This window comes from Equus caballus, chromosome 13 (genome assembly GCF_041296265.1).
Source record: "Equus caballus isolate H_3958 breed thoroughbred chromosome 13, TB-T2T, whole genome shotgun sequence".
Lineage (NCBI taxonomy): Eukaryota > Metazoa > Chordata > Mammalia > Perissodactyla > Equidae > Equus > Equus caballus.
In genome coordinates, this window is record NC_091696.1 from 29,094,065 (window position 1) to 29,116,605 (window position 22,541).

Consider the following 22,541-nt stretch of genomic DNA (forward strand, 5'->3'; position numbering starts at 1 on the left):
AGGTTCTGAGAAAATGAGTCACACAGATTTTGGTGCTGAGCATTAATCTTTCATTTTATCAATTTCACTATATTTATTAAATGTTTTCTGAGTGTTATCAAACACTGTTCCAGGCAGTAAGATGATGCACGTTCTAGTGACATTTCAGTCTGAGAAACTGAATAATAAATCATGTATTATTATGTCTAAGCTTAAGTTTTTTCATAAAAGAAGGGCAATAGCACCTGATTGGATGGACCAAATGAACAAATATATGTGAAAGGGTAATGTCCTGCCCTCCTAGACAGAACTAAGTTGTAACAAACAGGTTTTTGACTGAGTAATACTCCTCTGGCTCCCCACCCCGAGCACTAGTATTTTGATGTAATTAATACAATTAGGGTTCACTCCTTAACTTGGAACATTTTGAAGAGAACAAAGGACAACATGAGAATGAATTCACACCAGAGTGACACAGTTTACTGTACAATTAACATAAGCATAATTATTTATGACCCCAAGGAATATATAATAGGCTTCTTATTTACAATTCCTAGTTATGAAGAATTGGTGAAAATCCTTGGCCAACTGTGGTCTGGTTCAGTTCAGACACCTCTTTTCTGGGATTGTCCAAAATCTGCTGATCCTCTTCTGAAAATCCCTTATTGTTCTTGTTTTTCACCTGTACTGAGATACAATGCCTTGTATTCGAGCCCTTTGGACTCTTTATGGAATACTCAGTTTTCTTTTTTCCTTGTTGCAAACTTTGATCAAAGCCTTTATCAATTGTAATTAATCATTATTTCCTGTCTGAGAATTCACCTTGGCTCATTCTCTCTCTTCATAAAATCTGAGTGCCCTATCCTCTGCCTCCTTATGGCAAATGAATGTTAAATGTAGCTCCTTTTGGTGAAGAGAGACTTCCAGAACTGATCTGCCCTGAAAATGGATCTCCAATACACAGTTATTTGAACACAAACTACTACTAGAAATCCTCCTGGACTATAATAACTCAGGGTTTTATTAACTATTTCACATCCACTGACGTGTGGGACATAAAAGTACTTTGAAAAGTTTAACTTTTGTGATAAAATGAGTTCACTTTATCACATTTTTGGTTTTTAGTGTTTTAATAAAAGTCTGTAAATCATTTCAGCTTTGACTCAAGGCCTATAAAATCTAGTCCTTCACGGGGAAAAAAATGAGGGAAGTCTTAGCTGGGAGATATGTTAGAAGAAAAATGAGAAAGCAAAGGGATTACGTTCTTACCTTAGCCTCATGGCTTCTTTAGCCATGCCTGAGAAGACCAAGAGGAAAATAGAAAGCCAAGAAACTGAAGCAGCCCCATAGTTGCACCTATTTATGGCTTATGACAGTTTACATTTGTAACAGTTTATAACATCAAAATGTGATTTCTGTCAAACAAGGCAGTAATCATAAAAATCAAATTAAACCACCTTATATTCTTTTTGGAAAAAGGTGTTACACAAATATATTTTAATAAATAAAATGAATTATTAAGCCAGTTAGTAATACTTCCTTAGTTGTTATATAAGCCAGTAAGGGCTCTTCCCTGATTCTTAACCTCAACATGGCGCCAGAGCTCGCTCTCTGGTACATTCCCCTACTTCTCACCTTCCACAATGGTGCAGGGTGGCATACGGATTCTTAGCCCCTGGTCATTATTTAAAAAAACAAACACTCCTCTCTACTCAAACCTGCAAATATAACAGAAATAATTTTAATGCAAAAATCTGTTTGCTATATGGAAATTTAAAACTAGAACAACAGGATAGAAAAGTAAACATCTCTGAATCACTTTTCAAAGTTCATCAATGACCCTCTGTCTCTTCTAAGACTCTTCTTAAAGTGATCCTAGGAAGTGTTTCATGAGAATAATGCAAGGATTGCTGAAAAACTAACAACAGAATATTGCCATATCACATCACATTGTTTCTCAAATAATGGTACAGAAGATTTAGGTGGTACACTGATGGCTATTTTAAATTTCAAAGTTATATATTTATTTTGATGGAAATTAGAATAAATATAATTAGTATATAAAACTCATAATTTCCATAAACTGTATTTCCTAGGAAAAGGCTAAAAACTCTGGGTCCCTTTAAAGAAAAATATTAAGTAAACATTAAATATGGTAAAAACTTTAGAGGAAGCACACAAAAGACTGAAGTTTGAGAAATAATGCTCTTTTCTGTTTATTTCAAGTTTATGTGACTGGTTACACTACATCACTGCCTTGATTAATCAACATTGATATGATTTAAAAACTTTACCATAAAACTTACAGGCGAATAATTACAGGTTATTTCCCATAGGATTTCTAGTCATTAAAAAAAGTTTTATATCAGATTTGGAACATGACTCCTCATATAATCTCATTCATAAAATAAATTATTTTAACTATTTACAACCTCTCCTGGGAATATAATATGCTACTAATTTGAGATCTAAATTTATTTGGTTTCTATGCATTAAAAGTTTACTTATAAACTTTCTCTTCACTATGAATAATTTCATATATGAATGGGATGAAAAGGTCTGACCAAAAATTTTCCTACATTTATATATTCACACGATTTCCCTCCCCATGAGTTATGTGCTGCTGAGTAAGTGAAGGACTGTGGCTTAAGGTTTTCTCATATTTATTATATTCACACAGTTTCTCCCGAGTATGGATTTTCCTATGTTGATTAAGGTGTGCGCTCTGGCTAAAGGCTTTCTCACATTCACTACATTTATAGGGTTTCTCTCCTGTATGAGTTCTCTCATGCTGATTAAGATGTGTCCTCTGGCTGAAAGCTTTCCCACAAAAACTACATTCATAAGGTTTCTCTCCAGTATGAAGTCTATGATGTTCAGTAAGCGATGTGATACGGCTAAAGGCTTTACCACATTGATTACATTTATAGGGCTTCTCTCCAGTATGAATTCTCAGATGTTGAGTAAAGGATGAATGTTGACGGAAGGCTTTCCCACATTCATTGCATATAAAAGGTTTTTCTCCTGTGTGAATTCTCTGATGTTGAATAAGATGTATCCTCTGGCTGAATCTTTTCCCACATTCATCACACTTATAGGGCTTCTCTCCTGTAAGGACTATCTGAGGTTGAGTAGGAGATGAGTTGCAGCTGAAGGCCTTCCCACATTCACTGGGTTTCTCTTCAGTATGAATATGACTAGTAAGAAGAATATGTTGATTGAAGATTTTTCCGCACTCATTATATTCATAAGGATTCTCTCTTACATAGTTTTCCTGATAGTAAACCAAGTCTGAATTATATTTGATGCTATTTCCTTGTGTGTCAGAATTAAAGGGTATTTTAATTGAAGGAATTCTCTGAGGCATAATAAGCTTTGAGTTCATATTATAGTTTTCCCCAAATCTATTATATTCAAGGCTTCTCTCCTGTGTGATCTTTTTGTGGGTAAAAGATACTTGTTCTAAATATCTCTGCTGGTTTTCTTGATTCAACTCTAACTGGTACTCAAAATCCCATAGTCTTCCTAAGATGGAGTACCAGAAACTGTCTCCTGTTAGTGTCTCCATTATCATCTTGTGGGTTTGATTTTCATCAGAAACATTCTGGTTGGGAGTTGATTTTTTGATTTTGGGTCTATTCTCGCCATCTAAAAGAAATTCAGAACATACAGATATTTTGCAGTATTCCCATGTTTTAAAAAAGAAACTGTGGCAGAATGAATTACCAAATAAAACTGACAGCAATGTGGACAAGGCATATGTGGCCTTGAAAGTTTTAAAATATGGCCATGTAACAAGGGGAAAGACTATAAAAGGATGACAAGAAGCAGTGAGCACAGGGGAATTTTAAAATGTATAGTAATCAATCAAAGAAAGACATCATCCAGGAATATCCAACATTGAAAGGAAATGGAAAGGAGAATAAGAAATATCAGAGAAAAGTCTGTGTTCAGAGGTGGGAGATATTAGAAAGAAAGACTACTCTTACAGAAGACAGGCCCCGAGTCTAGGATGTTATAAACCTCATCTGTGGATTATTCTACTGTAATGCCAGCTACTTGATTATTTAAAAAGTATTTCTTCCTATTTTTTAATCTTTGTTTAAAATGATAAAGCTAATACTTGATTATATTAACATAGTCAAATAATGTGGAAATGCATAAAGTAAGAATTCCACTCCCTAGAAGTAATCATTGTTAATAGTTCAGAACCTTCCAATCTTTCCAGATTTTTCCTGCTTCCTATATTTACAAATATAAACGTAAACCTTATTTTTGAACAAGCATGACTCATGGAACGTGATAAAAACAAAGTTTCATTTCAGTCTCCCACCACTTCTTTAGAAATCTAATCATTCACTGAAACCCCCAAGCCCTACTTTGTACTTCTACCTAATCCCCTATCAGATTTTACACTGCCTAGCCCCCTGTTGTCTGAGATTACAAATAAAATACTTGGGAAGAAAGTGTTTTCAGACATGAAACCAGAAGAGCTTCCCCTGCCTACACTGTGAGAATGGCATGCAATCTATCTTGTGCCCAAGACCTAAGTTAAGTGAGTGTAATATCTGTCATAGCTACAGACGAAGACTCTCTAGCTTATGGCAGGGATTCATTAAGCTTCCATTATTCTTGCAGGGGCCTAAGGGCTCTTCAGAAAGAAAAATGGGGGATTTGCATAGACTACTGTAGTCTCAGTGTGGTTACAATCTGTCCCCACTGACTTCATATTCCCTGGATCAACTCTAGGGGTTATGAGTGTTTAATAAAATTAGATTTCTAGGGCACCTATGACCTCCTTCGTATCTAAGAGAGGATACCTTCTAGACAGGCCCTTGGCCAGTATAAACATATTGTGATGCCACTGGGCGACTTGAACAACACCTTGCAGGGTCTTCTGTACCACTACACACCTCAACAAGTACCATGCTCAGCCCCACCCACTGCCTTCTGAACTGAATTATTCAGGAAGTAGGAAGGAAAGAAACAAGAAAGGAAAGAGGAAGGGAGAGAGGGAAGGGAGGAAGGAGGGAGAAAAAGGAAAGAATTAGGGAGAAAGGGAGAGAGTAAAACAAATACATCCTTTCTACTTGCAAAGCACTGTGATATTGCCAGTTCTCTTTGTTACTTCAAAAAAACGTGCCATAATTTATAGTGGTTTATGATACTAATTTAGTGGACAGAAGTGATTTAAAAACTGAAACAGAATAGGCTAAAACAAAGTAGAAAATATCAGAGTTCATCAGACATAGTGATAAGGATAAATATTGCTTGGCAAAACTTTTGTTTCAGTTTTATGGATTATACAGATCTTACGGGTTGCAATAAAAATGCATTTCTTAATGAGGGTGGTGGTCATAAATAAGCAAAAACTATTGCTTTATAGAGATTGCTAAGCTTTTTCTGTAAAGGATCACATAGTAAATATTTAAGGTTTTGTGGACCATATGGTCTGTTGTAATTACTCAACTAGGCTGTTATAGTGTGAAAGCAGCCACAGACAATATGTAAGAGAGTGTGACTATATTCCCATAAAACTTTATTTATAAAAATATGTGACTCTAGACTATGTTTTGTACATCTAAAGAGTCAAACAGGGTATCTGGAAAGGGAGCCCCTTGGTTAGTCTAAGACATCCTTGTGTTGACTGGTGGTTCATCTCATACCAGCGACGTATGAGTGCTTTCTTCCCCATGGACTCAACAGTGTGTATTGTCAAACTTTTGGACTTTTGTATATCTGATAGGCAAGAAAAGGTAATCTGCTGTAGTTTCAATTTGCGTTTCTCTTATCACGAGTGAGACTGAACATTTTTACATACGTTTAAACGTTTTTGTACTCCTTTATCGAAGAACTGTTCATATTTTTGTATTTTTCTATTGGGCTGCTGGTCTCCTACTGATTTAGAGGCGGCTTTTATATTTTAAGGGGAGATCAGCCTTTTTGATGTAAGTTGAAAATATTTTCCCCCATTACCATTTATCTTTTTACTTTGCTTACTAGTATTCTAAACCATGCAGAATTTTGGGATTTGTGTGTGTTGAATGCATGAATCTTTTCTTTTTATGGCTTCTAGATTTTGAATCATAGGCAGAAAAGACTTCCCAACTTCAAGGTTATAAAAGATTTCTCCTATGTTTTCTTTCAGGTCTCTTATGGTTTCATGTTTTACATTTCAAGTCTCTGATCCCTTTGGAGTTCATGGTTTAAGGGGTAAGCTATGGATCCAACTTTATCTCTTTCCAGATGGCTACCCACTATTTATTAAAAGGCCTACCTTTTTAATACCAGTTGTCTCAAGACCATTAATTAATGGCTTTTTCCCTCCTAATTTGAAATAATGCCTTTATTATAAACTAAACTCCTGCACATACCGGGGTGTCTTTCTGGATTTTCTATTCTGTTTAGTTCATCTGCCTTGTTTTAATTAATGAAATTTTACCGTATATGATCTAGTAGGGATAATCTCCTTTATCATTTTTCCTTTCAGAGTTTTCCTGATTATTTTTGTGTTTTGGTTTCTCCATAAGAACTTTAGAATGAGCTTATCTAGATCCTCCCAAAATCTTGTAGGTACTTTTTGTGGGATTACATTACATGTTTGGTCAGGACACTGACATTCTGGTATGTCCATTTACTCAAGTTTATTTCTCTGTCTGTCATAAGTGTTTTAAGGTTTTCCTCATGCAGAAATGTTGCACATTTCTTGCCGAAAGTTTATATCTAGACATTTTATCTTTTCAATTGCTATGGAATGGGCTCTTCTCTTCCTTCTTATTTTCTAACTGGTAGTTTGCACCTTTTACTTTCACTCCACTTCAACAATCTACTTACCTGGTTATACAGTTATACCCTGAACTTTGCTCCATATGGAAAATCTTAAACTCAGTGTCACACTCTGTTGCCCATGAGTGGACTCAGGCCCTTATTCACATTCTACTTGCTTTCTGACCTCATCCAGACCTCCATTTCTTGACTCTTCTGTTGTCTTCTAGTTGTCACTCCTCTTCAGGCCTTACTTCACTTCTTGTCACTTCTGGGACTCTATGCCAAATCACTCGAGTTAACTCTCTTTCACAGTTTTCCCCCTTTAGTTCCACCAGTCTAATATGCCCTCGAACTGGATCCTCAAATGCTTTCCAGTGCTGAATATAACAGGAGAAACGGCATAGCCATGGAAATCAGAAACCACAAACATATAGGCAAAATCCCATTTGGGCCCTCAAAGCTGCTCAGTAATTCCTTTACTCATCTTTGGTCAGCTTCCATTTACCTTAGTAAGATATAGCAAGTGCTCCTTAAGTCCCCTACCTGTCCTCTCAATTCCCTTCCAGTCAACAGAAGACCCTGCCTCCTAATCTACCAAGAAAATAGAAATCATCATGTGTGAACTCCCCCAAATCTTCCAACAAACTTATTTATATACAAAGTAACCCTAGTCTCCTTCTCTCCAATCCCACTCCATCTCTTCTAGAACCTTGCTCTGTCTTTTGTATCTATTCTCTGCTTACCCTCTCAACTGACTCCATCCCTTCAGCATTATAAACAAGCTAAAATCATTCCTGCTTAGAATAATCCTCTTTTGACACTATCTGGTATTCTAGCAAATATCCTCTTTATTGTCTCCTCTTCTCATTCTAGCTTCTTGTAAGAGTACTGTCTATTTACTAGCTCTACTTTTTTTTTACCTCCTAGTCACTAAACAATGTACAAACTGATTGTTATTCTAATCAGTCCTCTGTCATTTCACTCATTAATTACCAACCTCTTTGTTGCTAAATCCATTGGACATTTTCCAGGTTTCATCTTAGCTAGGAAGAGATTTCTAGAAAAAGAGACATCAGCAGATGTCAATAATAATGAGGCAGGCAATACCCCAGAGGGCACACCAGAATTAGGTCACATGAGTCAGATCATTCTATCTCAATCCCTGGATCAAAAGAAATGTTCTACCACATCTTGATGAGAGGAACCATTGATCGTGTCTCAGAGGAAAATGCAAAAATGCAAGCAGTCTCCCTGGAGGAGACTGTCCCTGACAAGGAGGATGTGAAAAAACCACTTGTTCAAGCTTATCTGTGAACTGAGAGCCTTGGGCATCCACATATGGCTGCACAATGAAGTCTGCAAATTTTCTTAAAGTAGCAATTATTTCCTCTAGTTGGGAGTCTACGGGTAGGGACATAACGGGAGACAGTGTGGATCCTACACATGACCACATATGTACCTGTGGGAAAGAAAAGGTCTGCCTTCTGCTGTAGGTGCCTACCATGGCAATTGACCCAAAAAGGGAGTTTTTAATTTTCTTTCTTTAGTTTTCTACTCCCCAGGTTCAGGTGTGTGGAGGTTTGTAGAAATACTGTCATCCACTGTTGTCAGGGAAAGCGCTAGGAGTTCCTGACAAAAGGTTTTAATTATCAGCCTCTACTCATGGAATGCCGGCACTGGTCAGGCAAAATTCAGGTTCAGTGAGGCTGAAATAGGAACAAGGTTTCCTACCAAATGTAACCTAGAGCACTAAAAGCAAGAAGGACAGCCAAGTCAAAGTCAACTTGAAAAAGCTGAAGTTTGAATGACAGAAAACCAAGTCCAAATGACGAAACCAGGTGCCAGAGCAAAGAATCGAGCAGGAATTAGATAGAGATGAAGTAGGTTAGCCTGGCTTAATGGACCACAATGGAAACTATCTAACTCCATATCTGGCAGTTAAGCAGTCAACTATTTGCTAAAATAACCAGGCAGAGCATTGTAGGTGGTATGACGACAATAGGGAGCTAAGGGTTTTTTTTTGGTCAAGAAATCTCATATTTAATGGGATGCTTTCAAGAAGAGAGATAAAGTCAAAAGATCCATGTTTTGACGTAATTAAAATGAGAGCATGACATTAATAAATGACAATATAATCTAAAATCTGGGAAGAGAATGTGGGTAAAATACTGAGGTTAGAAATGGCAAAATGTCATAGAAGGGCTATTTAAAAGCATTGTACTAAAGATGGAACACCAAGTCCATAGGAATACATGCTTTTAAGAAAAGGAGGGAGAGCAGGGAGTAAAGGAACAGGTGAAGATACAAGAGAGAGGCTAGAGGAGACAACAACTGTGTCTATCACAGGCCAGGGTGGAACAAAATTCCCAGAAGGTAAAGTCAATACAATCAAATGCGACAAAGTCATAGGAGAAAATAACTGTGGCTTTTTAGCCACTGGATTAGACTGGAAGGAAGTTGGTGATCATTTCCAACAAGACAATTTTAGTAGTACAGGTAGGATAGTACAGGTCATATCACAAAGGTGAGCAAGAGAATTAGAATTGAGGCTATGGGTTTTAGACAAGTATAAAGAGTTTGATAATAAAAGGAAAAAAGAAGGAAAAATAGGTAAAAATAGTGAAGATTCTTGAGATGGAAAAGAAAAATTTAAAGAATACCGAAAAGGATGTATGAACAAAAAATAGAAAGTAAATGCTATGTGGAGATTTGCAACGTCAAGGTATTTATGGGTGTTCAAACTAACACCTTCAAAATAACGTTTGTGTGGTGTAAATTTTTTTTTAATAATAAGTATATATTATCTTTTTAATCAGAAAAAAAGTAAGAAAGCCATTGCCACTTTGGTAAAAAGTCAAATATGAACTGAGTTTTTTACAAAGCCTAAGTATTCTTTTAATCCTAGAGGGATGTATTTGGAACTCAGTTGAGTATTTCAAAAATGACTATTTCCCCTCGCTGAGTAGCAAATACCCAAATGCTTGCTTCTCACCTGGAGGAGTGTCCGGTGGGCTGTCTCTTTCCATCATCCACTGCTCCTCTTGCTCCAACTGAATGATCACTTCTGGCTTATAAAGTTGATGCCCTATTCATGGGAAAAATGTATGTCTTAGGAGTTTACACTGGGAACAAAAAATCTGTCTCAGAACTCATTTTCAACTTTTTTAGTCCTTAGGGTCTCTGGATTCAGAAAGGGGAGACTTCAGAGGCCTCAAAATAAAACTACCCAACTCAAACTCAACAAAGTCAAGACCTTTACCTGAGGAGAAAGAGCAGAAAACAAGGGCCTCTGTCTCCAAGACTGACTAGCATTCTTCTGTCCTGGCCTGAACTATATTCTCAAAAGCTCTGGAGGTTTTCATTACTTAAGGAAATAAACCCACCAGGACGGTTTCCAGTTTTACAGGGATACTATCCTCACCCAGCGTGACCAGATTCCTGTAGTTTTCCAGCATCACATCTCGGTAGAGGTTCTTCTGAGCAGGGTACAGCTGGTCCCACTCCTCTCTGGTGAAGTCCACAGCCACGTCCTGGAATGTCAGTGATTCCTGAAATATCAAGCATATTCCTGCTCAGTCAGAAACCGTTTTTTACAGGGGCCCTCAGGGGAAGGGGAAAAGGTGCAGCTGTAGACAAAAGTTGGGATGTCTATGCTGTTGTGCTGAGAGTCTTCAGGGCTCTGAGTAACTCATGTCAACATTTTTGAAAAAATAATTAGTACTTGTCCATCATCTTTCAAGTCAAATATAAATGAAATAATGCTTGCTTTTAAGCTTTTTACTATTTGCTGCAGAAGAAAGGCTATCATATCATCTAAACAATTAAAAAACTATATGGGAAATTCATGCTATAAGATTTCAGAAATGAAAGAATTCAGGATATGTTCAAATAGTGAAAGTAGGTATCAAGTTGGTAGATCTTATATAGATCCTTAACAGATTTTTAAGCTTTGGATAGAAGAGGAGAGAGGATTTTCCAGTGGGCTAAAAAGAAAAAAGCAACAAGGGTGAATAGGTTGAGAGTAGAAGGCACATGATACATGTTGGGATCAGTAAAAGAAAATGTCTTGTTACAGGTAGGGATTTCAAATAAAAAAAGGTGACGTCTAAGTTTTCTCCATTTTCAATGCTTCTTAAACAACCCTTTTTCTCTCATAGACACAGACAGACAGTCACAAACAACATATATACCTCTCCCATCTCCCTTACTACCTAACGCTTCTGCAAAGTACCACTCACTTCATGGGTACGATAACTCCTCAATTCTTTGGAATGAGCAGAGTGTCATATTCCAAATCAATCCTTTTCCCCCTAAGTTCAGGTTCAATATTTAAGTACAGTACTGGCATTTTAAATTAATTTTCATGCTTTGATAACATACCTTCCTAAAATATATTTCAACTCAACGATGTAGGTAATTTAGAAATGAGTCACTGAGGCTAGAAGAAATTAAATAATTGATCTAATGACATACAGCTATTAAATAGCAGGAACAGGATTTTATTGTAAATCTTACTCGAAAGCCTATGCTCTTTCCATCATACCACAAAGATGTCTTTTCTGCCCTTATGAATATCTTCTCTTTTGTTTTTATTTCTAATTTCCATTCAACTTTCCCCACCCTCTTGAGAGCAGCACCAATGGTGCTATGTCAGTAAGGGCGAAAGAAACTATGAATTATAGTCTACATTCTTTAACATCCATATCTGTAGCTCTTTTTGGCTGTTTTAATCAATACCTTGCCTAGGGTTTCTCCTTCCTCGATGCCTTTTAATGATGATCTTGCACTCAGTTACCTGTTTCTTCTCTTTTTTTCATGTCCTTATTTGACTTTTATATACTATATATACATATATACTAATATGGTTTAGAAACAAAAACATATAAAAAAGTACTTAGTAAAAAGAGCCTCTCTCCCACACTACTTTCCTCTCTCCAGCTCTTACTCCCCAATAGATAACTATTTATACTTTTTAGTGTATTTTTCTAGAATTCTCCATTATGCAAATAATATGGAATTCTTATTTCGTTGCATTTTCTTTTTTACCTCAAAGGCAACATATTTTATACACTGTTTTTTAACTTAATTAATGCTAGAAATCTTTCCTCTCAGACATTTTAGGACATAGAGGGCCTCCTCACTAAACTTAAAGATTTTCTGACATCATTTCAGACTTAAAGAAAAGTTGCAAGAATAAAAAAAAATTCTTCCTTCTCCTCTCCTCTCTCTTTTTCTCTCTCTCTACAATTTTTCTGGGCTGTTTTAAGAGTAAATTGCAGACAATGTCCCTGAACCCCTAAAAAATTTGGTATTTATTTCCTAAAAACAAGGAATTCTCTTACATAACAACAGGACAATGATCAAAATCAGGAAATTAACACTGATAGAGTACTGTTGTCTAAAATATATACTTATTCAGATTTCACTAAATGTCCCAAAAATGTCCCTGGTAACAAAAGAAAATTCAAGATCATGCACTGCATTTGCTTGTGCTGTCTCCTTTGTCTCCTTTAATCTGCAGCAGGTCCTGAGCCTTTCCTTGTATTTCATGACACTGGCATTTTGGAAAGTACAGGCCAGGTATCTTGTAGAATAAATCTCAATTTGGGCTTGTCTAATGTCTCCTCCAGATTAGCTTCACACTATGCACTTTAGGCAGGAATAATAAAGAAGAGATGCTGGGTTCTTCCCAGTGAATTACATCAGGAGGCACAGGCTGTTGACTAAGTTCCATTACTGGAAATGTTAACTTTGATAATTTGGCTAAGGTGGTTATCTACCAGTAATTTCTACTGGAAAATTACTATTTCATCCTGTAATTACTATGTATCTTGTTGGGGAGATACTTTGAGACTAGGTAAATATCTTGTTCCTCTCCAAACTTTCATTTACTAGTTTTAGCATCCACTGGTAATTCTTGCCTGAATCAACCGTAATTACAATGGTTGCTAAATGGTGCTTTTCTAATTCTGTCATTCTTTGTACATTATTAGTTGGCTTTCTACTGTGCTGAAGAGGTTTCTCTTCTCATTCATTCATTAATTTATATGAGGTGGACTGACTTATTTTATTCAGTAGGTTATAATCATTTACTATCACTATTTTAATGCTCATATTGCCCTAGATTTAGCCAGAAGGAGCCCCTTCAAACTGGCTTCTGTGTCCTTTTGACACGTCTCTATCATTCTTTGAGTAGTTCTTTACTTTTTGGGACACAAAGATGTTCTTCTTTAAAGATTCATCTTGTGTCTTCCCTGCCCCAAGCCTGGAAACAGCCATTTCTCCAAGGATCCCTGGTTCCTTTAATGGTCAAATACTGAGCAGCTCTGCTTCCAACCAAAGCGTCTGCAGGGTTGCAATCTGGCATGTTCTGCTCTGTTGGTGAAATAGTGAGTGGCTATGTGTGGTTCCTTGTAATGGAGAACCACACTTAGAAACCAAGATCTAGGCACTAGGGGTGTTCAATGCTACTGGAGCATCACTGCTTCAAGGGTCTCTCAGAGGTCGTATCTGGGAAACAGAGGTATAAATATAATGATGTATGTACACATGAACACACACACACAGAACTCCATACCCATTTCTATATGTAGCTATGTATTAAAACCCACGAGTCTACACTGATACCTCTAACTATAATGCAACAGCGCAGGGTTTATTCTATCCTCTCTTTTCACATTTGTAATTCCCTTCTTCAAGCAGGAGAAACCTGGCTCCCGTTATGCACAATGTATTTACTTATGTGCTCAATCCTACAATGTAAAGAAAGTGGTTTCAGTATTACTAACACATTCCTCTGCACAAAAGAAGTCTACAAATCAGATTTCAGTTTTTAGAGTTTGACTTTTGGCCTGAAGGTAGAGTCCAACTACATAGGTTTAAAGGTTAACTCCTTTTCCTAATTTCTTCAGTGTAGTTATGTCAGTAACTTGAAATACAATTTGGTTCATCTGTTTCTGTCTGTATTCAATTTTAGGCCCTCCTCCCATGTTGCCCCCACCCCATCCCCCAATTCCCTCTATCTTTTCCACCCCATTCCATCCAAGCCTTGTAGGTAACCAATCTCATTAGACTCACCTTTATCCTTCTGGTGTCTCTTTTGGCTCAAATGAGCAGACACATGTATATGTACATTTTTATTTCCCCTTTCTTACACAAAAGTGGCATACTACAGATACTCTTGTATTTTGCTTTTTCCACCGAACAGTTTATCCCGGAAATCTCTCCACATCAGTTCATAGATATCTTCTACATTCTTCTGTATAGCTGCATGGTGCTCATAATACGTGAATGTTCCACAATTTATTTAACTAGTCTATTAACAGACATTTTAGCTGCTTTCTACTCTTTTGCTATGACAAATAACGCTACAATGAAATATCTTGTACGTATAGTATTTTGCAACTGTGTACAAGTCTATCTGCAAATCAATTCCCCAAAATGAGACGTCTGGTAAAAGAGTATATGAATCCGTAATTTTGACACATATTGTCAAACTGACCTCCTTAGAGCTTGTATCAATTTATACTCTGTAACATTAACTTATTGCTGCATAACAAACGACCCCAAAATTTAGTGGCTCAAAACAACAATTATTTATTTTGCTCACAAAATCTATAACATGGGCAGGACTTGGTGGGACTAGCTCATCTTTGTTCTATTTGGTTTCAGCTGGAGTGGCTCAGCATTGAGCTGTAGGATTCACTCTTAGGATGGCTTACTCATATGGCTGACAAATTCGTGCTGGCTATCAGCTGGGAACTCAGCCAGGGGCCTCAGTCTCTCTCCTTATGGGCCTCTCCACAGGCTGCTTGGGCTTCTTCATGGCATAGTGGCTGGATTCCAAGTGCAAAATTCCCAAGAGAATCATCTTTTATGACCCATCCTCGGAAGTCACATAGCTTCACTTCTACCACAGTCATAAGCCTGCTCAGATCCAAGGGGAAGGAACACAGTCCCTCATCTCTTGATGGAAAGAGTATTTAAGTCACATTATAAGAGGGGCCTGTATAATGGGAGAAATCATGCCACTTTTGGAAAATACAATCTGCTGCAGTCTGAAGTGAACACATCCTCTGAACATAAAAATTCACATCCCTCCCACAGGCAAAATACACTCATTTTCTTCCCCAAGATGCCCAAATTTCATCCCATCATGGCATCAGCTTGAAGTCCAAGATCTCGTCATCTAAATCAGGTCCACAAGCAGACAAGGATCTTGGAGTATAGTTCCTCAGGTATGATTTCTTGACTGCTTTCTCTGTATATGATGACCTGTAAACTAAAAAAATAGTTATTTGGCCCCAGTCTACCCCCTTCAAACTTAGAATGGTCGGAAAGGCATAGGAATAACCACTAGAGACACTCCCATTCAAGCAAACGGCAGTACATAGCAATTCTAAAAGGTAGCTGAACTGGGCACACGTTGAGAGGTGTAAATGAGAAACAATTTTATTTTTAAATCCAGTAACTCCTGGTTCATTTATATTGGACATTTCTTTATTTAGCATATTTTTTCCTCTTACATTTTCCTGTAGGCAGCCAGAAGCCACCAGTTTGCACTTGCAGTCTTCTACCTGCAAATCTCCTTCGTTAGATCACTGAGTTCATTAAGCATATTTCCTATTTCCCTTGTTACTGAAGGTGACAATGTTGCCCAACATTCCTTCTTCAAGGGGCCCCTTTCCTCCCATTCATAGCATTTTCTTTACTGTTCTTTAAGCCCTGACAAAGGTCCTTTAGGTTCCCACTAGCTCTCCTTAAGGCCCTTTATTATTTCACTAACAATCTTTTCCTTTCCATCTTCTGCCCGTAGCTCAATTGGCACTGTTCCAAGCCAATGCCATATGCACTAGGTTTTGCTTTGGCAGCACCTCACTTCCGGTACCAAAATCTGTAGCAGTTATCTATTGCTGCCTAATAAACCACCCCAAATCTTGGGGGAATAAAATATCAACTACCATTTATTTTGATCACAAATCTGCAATTTGAACAGGACATAGTAGGGACAGCTCGCCTCTGATCTATGTGGCAGCAGCTGGGAGGGCTTGACTGTGGGTTGGAGAATCCACTGTCAAGATGGTTCACTCACACGGCTGGCAAGCTGCTGCTGGCTTTCACCTGAGAGCTCGGCTAGGGCTGTGGGCCTTGGTTCCTCTCCATGTGGGCTTCTCCATGGGCTGTTTGGGTTTATTCATGGCAAGGTGGCTGGATTTAGAGCAAGCATCCCAAGAGAATCAGGCAGAAGTCTCACTGCCTTTTATGACCTGCCTTGAAAGTCATATAGCCTCACTTCTACCAGTCATAGGCTTGCCCAGATTCAATAGAGGGAACAGAGACCTCAATGTCTCTTTATGGGATGAATGTCAAAGTCACATTGTAAAGAAAGTGTTTCAGATGGGAGATATTTTGGCCATTTTTCTGAAAATGCAATCTGCCACACACAGCAACAGTGTAAGCGTGCCTGTTTCCCCAAAGCTTTGCCAAGACAGTATGCTATCAAGCTTGTGAAAAATATCAAACTTGTGGCAAATATGAAGCTTGGTGATAAAACATCAAGCTTTCTCTAGTTTTATTTTTTTTGGTGAGGAAGATTGGCTCTGAGCTAACATTTGTTGCCACTCTACCACACTATGCTGAGGAAGATTAGCCCTAAGCTAACATCTGTGCCCATCTTCCTCTATTTTTTATATGTGGGACACTGCCACAGCATGGCTTGATGAGTGGGGCATAGGTCTGTGCCCAGGATCTGAACCTGTGAACCCTAGGCCACTGAAGTGAAGTGTATGAACTTAACCACTATGCCACCGGGCTGGCCCCTCTAGTTTTAATTTAAATTTCCTCTTGTTATGAGGACAGATGAACATTATTCCTGTGTTTAAGATCCATCTGAACTTTCTTTCCTGTAAATTGTCTTTTTATGCTGTTTGTACATTTTTCTATTGGACTCCTAATCTCTTAACTGATTTAGAGGAGCGTTTTATATATTAGAAAGGTTAGCCCACTGCCATTTGAGTAGCAAAAATACTTATCTCAATTTGACATGTTTTTTTTTACTTTGCTTATAGTTTCCTCTGGTTATACAGATTTTTTGAGAGTACCAATTCTTTTTTAATCAAGGTAACATTGATTTGTAACATTGTATAAACTTCAGGTGTACATATTTCACCTTCTGTACAGGCTACATCCTATTCCCCAGCAAAAGCCTAGTTGTCATCTGTCACCATACATGAATGCCCCTTTACCCCTTTCACCCTCCCCTCTCTACCTCTATCCCTTTTGTCCTCCTCCCTTTCCCTCTTTCCTCCTTGGCCCCATGGTAACCTGTTCTCTGTATCTATGTGTTTGTCTTCCATATATTAGTAAAATCATATGGTGTTTGTCTTTCTCCATCTGACTTATTTCACTTAGCCTAATACCCTCAAGGTCCATCCATGTTGTCACAAATGCCCAGATTTCATCTTTTTCCATGGCTGAGTAGTATCCCATTGTGTGTATGTATGTGTGTATACACACATACACACACACACATATAACACATCTTTTTTACCCATTTGTCTGTTGATGGGTACTCATGTTGTTTCCAAATCTTGGCTATTCTGAATAAGGCTGCAATGAACATACGGGTGCACACATCTTTTTGAATTAGTGTTTTCATGTTCTTTGGATAAACACCCAGAAGTGGAAGAGTTGGGTTATATGGTAGATCTATTTTTAAGTTTTTGAGAAGTTGCCATACTGTTGTTCAGAGTGGGTATACCAGTTTATATTCCCACTGGCAGTATACAAGGATTCCCTTTTCTGCACATCCTCTCTAACACTTGTTAATTCCTGTCTTTTTAATAATAGCCATTCTGATGGGGGTGAGGTAATATCTCATTGTGGTTTTGATTTGCATTACCTAATAATTAGTGATGCTAAACATCTTTCCATGTGCCTGTTGCCTACTGGTACATCTTTTTTGGACAAATGTCTGTTCAGATACTTTGCCCATTTTTTAATTGGGTTGTTTGTTTTTATTCTTGTTGAGTTGTATGAGTTCTTTAAATATTTTGGATATTAACCTCTTATTGGATATATGTTTGCAAATATCATCTCCCAATTTGCAGGTTGCCTTTTTGTTTTGTTGATGGTTTCCTTTGCTGTGCAGAAGCTTTTTGTTTGATGTAGTCTCATTTATTTTTTTCATTGTTTCCCTTGCCTGGAAGATGTATTAAAAAAGATACCGCTAAGACCGATGACAAAGAGCATACCACCTAGATTTTCTTCTAGGAGTTTTATGGTTTTAGGTCTGACATTCAAATCCTTAATCCACTTTAAGTTAACTTTTATGTATGGTGTAAGACAGTGGTCTAGTTTCATTCTTTTGCATGTGGCTGTCCAGTTTCCCCAACACCATTTATTGAAGAGACTGACCTTTCTCCATTTTATATTCTTGTCTTCCTTGTTGAAAATTAACTGTCCATAAATATGTGGGTTTATTTCTGGGCTCTCAATTCTGTTCCATTGATCTGTATGTCTGTTTTTCTGCCAATACCATGGTGTTTGGTTACTATAGCTCTGTAGTATATTTTGAAAGCAGAGAGTGTGATACCTACAGCTTTGGTCTTTCTTCTCAGGATGGCTTTGGCTATTCGGGGTCTTTTGTAATCCTTGTTCTATTGCTGTGAAAAATGTCATTGAGTTCATAAGGACTGCAGTGAATCTGCAGATTGCTTTAAGGAATATGGACATTTTAACTATGTTAATTCTTCTAATCCACGAGCATGGAATATCTTTCCATTTCTTTGTGTTTTCTTCAATTTCTTTCAACAACATCTCATAGTTTTCAGCACACAGGTCTCTCACCTCCTTGGTAAGTTTATTCCCAGGTATTTTATTCTTTTTGTTGCAACTGTAAATGGAACTATATTCATGATTTCTCTTTGGGCTAGTCTGTTGTTAATGTACAGAAACACAACTAATTTTTCTATGTTGATTTTGTACCTACAACTTTACTGTATTCGTTTATTATTTCTAATAGTTTTTGGTGGGTTCTTTAGGGTTTCCTATAAATAAAGTCAGGTCATTTGCATGTAGTGACAGTTTTACTTCTTCCTTTCCAATTTGAATAACTTTCATTCTTTTTCTTGCCTAATTTGCTCTGGCTAGGACTTTGAATACTATGTTGAATAAGAGTGGTAAGAGTAGTGGGGCTGGCCTAGAGGCATAGTGGTGTGCTCTGCTTTGGCGGCCTGGGGTTCACAGGTTCAGATCCTGGGTGCTGACCTAGCACTGCTCATTAAGCCATGCTGTGGCAGCATCCCATATACAAAATAGAGGAGGACTGGCACAGATGTTAGCTCACCGACAATCTTCCTCAAGCAAAAAGAGGAAGATTGGCAAGAGGTGTTAGCTCAGGACCAATATTCCTCTCATATACACACACTCAAAGAGTGGAGACTGGGCAACCTTTTCTTGTTCCTGTTCTTAAAGGGATAGTTTTCACTTTTCCACCATTGAATATGATATTATCTGGGGGTTTGTCATATAAGGCCTTACTATGTTGAGGTACTTTCCTTCTGTACCCATTTTATTCAGAGTTTTTATCATAAATGGATGCTGTATCTTGTCAAATGCTTTCTCTGCATCTATTGAGATGATCATGTGATTTTTATTCTTCATTTTGGTAACGTGGTGTATCATGTTGACTGATTTTTGGATGTTGAACCATCCTTGCATCCCCAGAATAAATCCCACTTTATCTTGGTGTATGATTGTTTTAGTGTGTTGTACTCAATTTGCTAATATTATTGAGGATTTTTGCAGCTATGTTCATCAGCAATATTAGCATGTGATTTTTTGTGTGTTGTCCTTATCAGGTTTTGATATCAGGGTAATGCTGGCCTCATATAATGAGTTAGGAACCATCCCCTCTTCTTCAATTTTTTGGAAGAGTTTGAGAAAGCTAGGTATTAAATCTTCTTTGAATGTTTGGGAGAATTCATTGAGGAAGCTGTCTGGCCTGACCTTTTGTTTTTTGGGAGTTTTCTGATTACTGTCTCAATCTCTTTACTACTGATCTGTCTATTCATAGTCTATTTCATCTTGATTCAGTTTTGGAATATTGTATGATTCTAGGAACTTACCCACTTTATTCTAGGTTATTCAATTTATTGGTGCATAGCTTTTCATAGAATTCTCTCATAATCTGTATTTTGTGGTATCTATTGTAATGTCTTCTCTTTCATTTCTGATTCTATTTGAGCCTTTCTCCTTTTTCCTTAGCAAGTCTATGTAACAGTTATCAATTTTATTTACCTTTTCAAAGAACCAGCTTTCAGTTTCACTGATTCTTTTTATTTCTTTTTAGCCTCTATTTCATTTATTTCTGCTCTGATTTTGATTCTTAGCTTCCTTCTACTGATTTTTGGCTTTGTTTGTTCCTCTTTTTCTAGTTTAGATGTAAGGTTAGATTGAGAGTTTTCTTGTTTATTGACATGGACCTGTATTGCTATAAACTTCCCTCTTGGTACCACTTTTGCTGCATCCCATAAATTCTGGAATGCTGTGTTTTCATTTTCATTAGTCTCTATGTATTTTTTAATTTCTTCTTTGATTTCTTCATTGACTTAACAGTTGTTCAGTAGCATGTTGTTTAGTCTCAACACATATGTGACTTTTCCACCTTTCTTCTTGCAGTTCATTTCTAGTTTCATACCACTGTGGTCAGAAAAGATGCTTGATATGATTTTAATCTTCTTAAATTTATCAAAACTTGATTTGTTGCCTAACATATGGTCTATCTTTGAGACTCTTCTGTGTGTACTTGAGAAGAACATGTATTCTGTTGCTTTTGGATAGAATGTTCTCTATATATTTATTAAGTTCATTTGGTCTAATGTTTCATTTAAGGCTGATGTTTCTGTGTTGATTCTCTGTCTAGAGGATCTATCCATTGATGTAAGTGGGGTATTAGAGTCCCCTATTATTATTGTGTTGCTGTCAATTTCTCCCTTTAGATCTGTTAATAATGCCTTATATACTTCCATGCTCCTTACTTAGGTACATATATATTAATAAATGTTATGTCTTCTTGATGGATTGTCCCCTTGATCACTATATAATGTCCATCCTTGTCTCTTGTTATCTTCTTTGGCTTGAAATCTATTTTGTCTGATATAAGTATGGCTACATCTGCTTTTTTTTGGTTGCCATTTGGTTAGAGTATCATCTTCCATCCCTTCTCTTTGGGCCTATGTTTGTTTTTAGAGCTGAGATGGGCCTCCTGGAGGCAGCATATTGTTGGCTCTTGATTTGTAATTCATCAAGCCACTCTGTGTCCTTTGATTGGTGAATTCAACCCATTTATATTTAGGGTGATTACCGATATATACGGACTTAATACTGCCATTTTATCTTGTGTTTTACAGTTGCTCTATATTTCCATTGTTTATTTTTCCTTGTATTCCGTCTGCTATTTCAGGTTGGTAGTTTTCACTTTCCTCTTTATTTATGCTTTGTCAATCTTCTGTGAATTTTTGTTTTGTGGTTAGCATGAGGTTTGTATAAAAGGTCTCACAGATAAGACAGTCCTTTTTCTGATGACAGCCTCTTATCTTGATTTGCCTATGCAGGTTCTGTCCTTTTCCTCTTCCCTTTCTATGTTTTTGTTGTTACAAATTATCCCTTTTGGTATTGTGAGTTTCTTACCAAATTGAAGTGGTTATAGTTATTTTTAACACTTTCTTTCCTTGTAACTTTTACACATAATTAAATGTATACTATCCTGATACAGATTTGCAATTTTCTGTCTATCACTTTGCTCAAGCTTTGTACACCTTTGCCTCTTCCTTTCAGGTATGAGAGCTCCTTTCAGCATTACTTGTAAGGCGAGTCTAGTGGCGATGAATTCCCCTAGCTTCTGTTTGTCAGGAAAGCCTTTATTTCTCCTTCATATCTGAAAGATAACTTTGCTGTATAGGGCATTTTTGGCTGACAGTTTTTATTTTTAGTATTTTAAATGTATCTTTCCACTCTCTCCTGGCCTGCAGGTTTCTGCTGAGAAATGTGCTGATAGCCTAATGGGGATTCCCTTAAAATTTATTTTCTTTTTCTTCCTGGTTGCTTTTAATATTCTTTGTAATTGAATTTTGATAGTTTTATTATCGTGTGCCTTGAAGAAGGTCTTTTGCATTTGTGCTCTATTGGCTTCATGGAGTTGTATATCTAGTTCCTTCCTCAGGTTTGGGAAGTTCTCAGCTACCATTCCTTTAAATAAGCTCTCTGCTCCCTTCTCTCTCTCATCTTCTGGGATACTCATCACCCTTATATTGCCCTTTCTAATGGAGTTGGATAATTTTTGTAGAATTTAATTTGTTTTTTGCAGGAGAAGATTTGCCCTATGATAACATCTGTACCAATCTTCCTCTTTTTTCTTCCCCCTCAAAGACCCAGTATATAGTTGTGTATAGATGTAGGCTCTTCTATGTGAGCTGCCATCACAGCATGGCTACCGACAGACAAGTGGTGTGGTTCCGCACCTAGGAACCAAACCTGGGCTGCCGAAGCAGAGTAGGTGGAACTTTACCTGCTAGGCCATCAGGGCTAGCTCAGAATTTTATTTAAAGTCTTAGCTCTATCTCCTCTTCTAACTGTATCATTTCTAGGTTTCTATCTTTGAGCTTGCTAATTCTCTTCCATCTGCTCTGCTCTATTTCCAATGCTTTCTAATGTATTTCTTCTCCCATTTTTTGAGTTCTTTAGCTCTAGAATTTCTATTTAGTTATATTTTGGAATTTCAAACTCCTTGGTAA

General features: G+C 37.2%; 1 protein-coding gene across 9 annotated transcripts in view; it reads right to left on the reverse strand.

Moving 5' to 3' along the window:
* The window catches only part of ZNF713 (zinc finger protein 713), a 73,288-nt gene that overhangs the window by 29,124 nt on the left and 21,623 nt on the right, over nt 1–22,541 (reverse strand). For 7 of the 9 annotated variants that reach the window (XM_023655557.2, XM_023655558.2, XM_023655561.2 and 4 more), the window contains 3 exons: nt 10,169–10,295; nt 9,740–9,832; nt 438–3,627 (listed from right to left, as the gene is read on the reverse strand). In XM_023655557.2, coding sequence (XP_023511325.1) covers nt 2,561–3,627; nt 9,740–9,832; nt 10,169–10,295 — 1,287 coding nt within the window. In that variant the 3' untranslated portion in view covers nt 438–2,560. Of the gene's footprint in view, nt 1–437; nt 3,628–7,744; nt 7,805–9,739; nt 9,833–10,168; nt 10,296–22,541 lie in introns of those variants that run through there. The other 2 variants (XM_023655562.2, XM_023655563.2) reach the window with 2 other exon arrangements.